The 5458-nt window shown below is 40.2% G+C and overlaps 1 protein-coding gene across 1 annotated transcript in view; it reads right to left on the bottom strand.

Moving 5' to 3' along the window:
- Nucleotides 1-4747, bottom strand: part of LOC103155053 (cubilin-like) — a gene marked incomplete at its 5' end in the record, with an annotated part of 46450 nt that extends 41703 nt beyond the window's left edge. The window contains 3 exons of the mRNA XM_016663239.1: nt 858-1026; nt 3914-4104; nt 4597-4747. Of these exons, the coding sequence (XP_016518725.1) occupies nt 858-1026; nt 3914-4104; nt 4597-4747 (511 nt within the window). The remainder of the gene's footprint in view (nt 1-857; nt 1027-3913; nt 4105-4596) is intronic.
- Nucleotides 4748-5458: the final 711 nt, after the last annotated feature.

The following is a 5458-nucleotide window of genomic DNA, read 5'->3' as shown; positions in this document are numbered from 1 at the left end:
AGCTGCCAACCGGACCACAGCTTACTGAGCGCGACAGCAGGAGGGAAATAACATCAGCGTTGCTATTATAAATATGACATCTCATCACATCCTAGTTAATAGAATAACTCACTGCAAGCTTCATGCAATAGTCAAGTCATATTTGTAGGCTTCAGGTAGTTTTATGAACAACAGACGCCAACAGCCACAGTGAGCAGCAGCACTGGAAAAACTCAGAAACACCCATGAAGATCCCAGAACTTAAAGAGAAGGCGGTTTGGTCATGGCGGTCCCATGAGTTACATAAAACATGCAGGACAGGGGTTTCTGAGGACTGGAACGGAGAACCACTGCTCTAGGGTATACCCTCTGTCAAATATAGGGTTTAAGTGTAGAAATGACCTGACCTAAAGAAATCAGTTTCAAACTTTTTTCAAATTGGACATTAAGTTTAAGAAACCATGCTCCACTGATTTCACCATGTTATCACTCATAAAGCTGCTTTTACTATAGGCTAAATCCTTTGGTGTCTGTGCTCTGAGTTCTGCTCAATCAAATATCTTCATTCTTCAATTTTCTCATACTGTATCTGCCAACCATTACTGTAAATAACCTTAACTGTAATGAACAGAAGTGGTTGAATAGCTGGCGGTAAAAATTTATAATTGTTTTTTGTCAAATCCTCAACACGCTGAAGTATGTGTGTTTAACTGGCGATCTACAATATTTGAAAGTGGCATTTTGTTTTAATAACTACCCATTCATGGTAAAATAGAATTAAGTACATTCTATTTTAGCACAATGTATTATTAAAAAATACCTAACCTATTCATAGTTATTCTCTTTCTTACTTATCAAAAAAGAACAACAGATTCTACCTTTATTATGGGCTTCAAAAATCAACTTAAAGCCGCTGGCCTCGTTACTTGAATCAGTTACAAAGTGAATATGGAGGTGGTTGTCTGTAGTTTGGAGGATGGAAGGAGGACTGGAACCACAGATACGACCTCCTAGAATTGGAGACGACCCATCTGGACCATTTCTGAGCTGTAGAAACAACAACAGGGAGTAAATATATATCTGTGACCTCAGTGAGAGCTCTTAGAGCTCAGAAATAAAGTAATTAGTTAGGTAAGGAAGTAAAGAAGAAGACATAGCCTACTATCTTAGCTAGCTAACTTTCTAAAACACTGAATTTTGGGTTTTCATTGTCCGTTAGCCATCATCATTAAAGCTTTGAAATGTTTTGCTATCTGAGTAAGCAATCTATTACACTGGTGCTGGTCATAAAATTGGAATATCATGAAAAAGGTTGATTTATGTCAGTAATTCCATTCAAAAAGTGAAACCTGTATATTATATTAATCCAGTGGTGCCCAAAGTCGGCACTTTGGCACTAAAACATCCTGGATGTTTTAGTTCCATCCCTGGAGAACATTGACCTCCTCAGCAGGTCAGTATTTTCCTTAGACCAGTGGTTCTTAACCTGGGTTCGATCGAACCCCAGAGGTTCGATGAGTCGGTCTCAGGGGTTCGGCAGAGCTTCTGCCGCGGAGGTAAAGAGACACTTGTGTAAAGTCGTGATGACGCCCCGCTTTGCCATCACTTGCTGCAGAGGATCACGTTACATTGCTGAGCCAATCAGAGCTGTGGAGGAACACTGATTGAAGGAGCTCCACTCTCAACATGGATTTGAACTTGTGAAAAATATGAACATGAAAAGTATGAGCACGTACAATAATCAGTACTTAGTTAGGGTTCCTTTTGTCCAGATTACTGCAGCAAAGCAGTGTGACATGAATCTGATCAGTCTGTGGCCCTGTTCAGGTGTTAGGAGAGTCCAGGTGGCCTTCAGCTCTTCTGAATTGTTGGGTCTGGTGTATTGTGTCTTTCTCTTCACAATGCCTCAGAGATTTTCTATGGAGTTAAGGTTGGGTGAGTTTGTTGGCCAATTAAGATTCACAAAGCCACAGTGGTGGTACTTAAGTGCATTTTACTTAAGCAGATTTAATCATGTGTACTTTCAACTTTTACTCCACTACATTTTTCAATAAGTATCTGTACTTTCTACTTCTACTTCAGATTGGGGGCAGGATCTTGTGTGCTTGACCTCACGATGTAATACGTCTTCAAAGTGTAGCCCCCCCCCTTCTGAAAGCTAAACTCTGGGCCTGGCAAATTTAAAAAAAAATTCAGAAAGGTGGGTGGAGCCAAGAGAAACGCCAAATGTAGGAATGAGCTGAGGTGGGGTTGTGATCACGATGAAAGAAGCGCTGTTGTCAACCTTTTGACCTGGCCACTATATTTATTAATTTTTCAGACTCCTCTAGTGATTGATAAATCTAGCAACTTTTCCTGTGTTGTTGAAGACTTTTATGGTGACAGCGTTCTGCCTGTCTGTCCCAAGCGAGCAGCGAGAAGCGGCCATTAGACTTTCTCGATTCCTCAGCACTGCAGTCATTTTTTCAACACCATATCTTCACCAATGTCAGAGCAGAGAAGACGAATTCCACTCCATATCCAACCCATAACACGTTTATTTATTTGTAATAAATGTGTTATTTATAATAAACATATAACACATTTGTAAGGCTGAGTAACGCTTTACAAATGCTGACAACTGCTGACTCGCCACTGAGTGAGCGGGGGCAGAAAGAGCAGCTGGTGTTCCCAGCTGTGTCCAGTTCCCTGATTACCTTCCCTGTGTATTTAACCTCACCTGTTGTCTCTGTCCTTCGTTGGATCCTCATCGTGTTACGACGTATGTCACCGTGTTGTTAGTCTGCTCTCTGGTTTCTGTTCTTGGATTAATCATTAAATCATCACTTATATCATGTCTACCTGGGCCTGCCAGCGTCTTCCTCACCATTCACAACCACAAATCATGACAGGCTGTTATGTGCTTCGGGCACATTCTAATTATTTTTGTCTATTTTTCTAGATTGTTTTGTTTATAGACTGTAGTTGAAGGACTTTCTGTTTTTTCTTAATATTTTGGAGTTTGGATAACTTCTTATTTTTGGTAATTAATTTGATTACGTTCAGTGGTGGCTGTTGGTCCACTTATAAATAGGCTGGGTCTGGACATATGTGAGACCCGCCCTTCCGCTCGCTCCACCACCACTGGGGATGTCCTGACTCCTGACTCAGTGTGAACACGTCTCCAGTGGCTGTAGGCCGCAGCTGACATTTCCAATCTGCCATGCAGTAGTTCTGTTAGCCTTTGTTTGTTTGCTTTTTCGTTGTGATTTTAGCCTGGTGGGACCAGTTGTCCTGCTTTCGATCTTTCTTTTGCAGTAGATTCTTTTAGTCCAGTACTACTATGTGCTTTGACAGCCCTGTGTAGGGTCGGCCCCCTGCTGCACTGTTTTGTTCTTTTTGATCGGCTCACCAGGTCCAACTTTCTGTTAACACTTTTGGGGTTTTGTTTTTCTCTTTTTTTGGGACACGGAGGACTGAAGGTATTTAACTCTCTCTTTTTTCTTCACAGAAAATCAAAGCAGATGAACCAAAAGAAAAGCTTAAGAGAGTTTTAAAATAAAATAATTTTTGAACCCTCACTCTTGCCTCCGTGTCCTCAAATATGCTGTGCCCTTTTTGGATGTAACAATGGCCCTGCATTTACTTGGCACCAGATCAATATCAAAATGACTAGAATCACCCTCCTCTAGCAGGAAGGCAGCTTTTGTACTCAAAGTGAGGAAGTTGTACCAAGCTGTACCGCTGCAACCAATAGCAAAATTAAACTGCCCAAAAACTGTTTGACCAGAGAGGCCAGCAGTGAAATGGATTTAAGCAAAGTAATGCAGAACTAAAAGAACTGCACCAAAATGTCAAATTCACATAGAAACATTAAGTTACAACCCTAATTCACCTGTTTAGTTTACCATCATGAAAAAATTTGATTTGGGGCTGAATTTCACTTTAAGTTTACCTGGAGGTAGTCTCCTGAGCTACAGTCAGTGCCGTAGCCCTGAATCTGGAAGGGATTTTGGAATAACACTGAAACCCGAAATCCTGGTGTAACCATCACATGCCAACTGCAATTTAATCCAGGCAAGTAGTTCTGAGGGTAGTGAGGACTGCTCAGAACACCTCTGTCTGCATGCAGCAGGCCACCACAACCTGAACACACAAAGAACATCTTCATTAAAATGGATACCCTGCTGCAGAGTCACAGCAACATTGTTGACTAAAAATGTGAGACACACAAATCTCATGACATATGCTAATGCTATGAACATTAAAAATGGGTAAAATACTGAATGCAACATGTGGTGAAGAAAATGATGTCTGTCCTCAGAGGTCCACTGATTAATCAGCATCTCCTAAATGTTACTGTCAAAAAAACAAACATGAAGAGCAGTGGAAGCTTCTTTTGATTCACCAGTTTTAACACCTCAGCCACAATTAGATATGAATTGAACATGAATTTACATTAAAATACAAATATTTAAACAGTGAAAAAAAATCTTATGCTTGACATGAAAAAATAAATACACTAAAAAGGTAGCCCAACATTCTGTTGTCTCAACACAATAAAGAACAAAGAAAAATGTAATATACAAAAATGTAAAGTCAGAATAAAGAAAATATGTATTTGTTATTGTGCAGAACCTTTGGAGAAGGAGGCATTAAAGCCTTGGCCACTGACATGGCTGTCAGACGAGAAGTGAAGGAACATTGAGTCTCCTGTCGAGTGTATGGAGCCTGGAGGTTCCCTACCACACACAGTGGCCAGCACAGGGGACAGGCTGGTTGGACCTGTTAATCATAAAGCAGAACACTTCATTACAAACTGATGGGTCTGATACATAACCAAAGAAGGCTTAGGACTTTGAACTTTCTTTTGGCTCAAATGAAAGTTATTATATACCACATTAATGCACCAGACTTCAAAAACAAATTCATCTTTGTTTCACTCAGGCGTTTGCAAACTTTCCAATCTAATAAGGATTCTTACCCTCAGTCAGAGGGCCCTGTGGCGTGGGAGGTCAGACTGCTCCAGGAGCTACGATACAGTTGATTGTCACCATCAACGTGTGTGTGTGTGTGTGTGTGTGTGTGTGTGTGTGTGTGTGTGTGTGTGTGTGTGTGTGTGTGTGTGTGTGAATGACTGAGTGACTGTAGTGTATGAAGCTTGTTGTTATTTTCAAAGAGCCAACATTTTATTTAAATCCTTTGGTTTTATATAAAATAAAAACTAACATATGACATTTTGAAAACAAAGATGGATACAGCGATTTCTATGGAATGTATATATTTATTTATTTTTTTAATCAACTGGCCAGTTACAAATAACCATTGTGTGAGTTCAGCCAGCTCCAGACCCCTGATTTAACTAATGTTAAAAATGTTGGAATCTGTTTGCATGTATTGAATTTGAATCATTTATATGTTAAAACTGCAGAACTAACAAATGGTGTACAGTGTGGAACCTCTGAAAACTGTCAGGATTCTGGGTTTTGGATTGGAGATT

The sequence above is a fragment of the Poecilia formosa genome, unplaced genomic scaffold (genome assembly GCF_000485575.1).
Source record: "Poecilia formosa unplaced genomic scaffold, Poecilia_formosa-5.1.2 Scaffold410, whole genome shotgun sequence".
Classification (NCBI taxonomy): domain Eukaryota; kingdom Metazoa; phylum Chordata; class Actinopteri; order Cyprinodontiformes; family Poeciliidae; genus Poecilia; species Poecilia formosa.
This window is presented reverse-complemented; position numbering and strand designations above follow the sequence as displayed.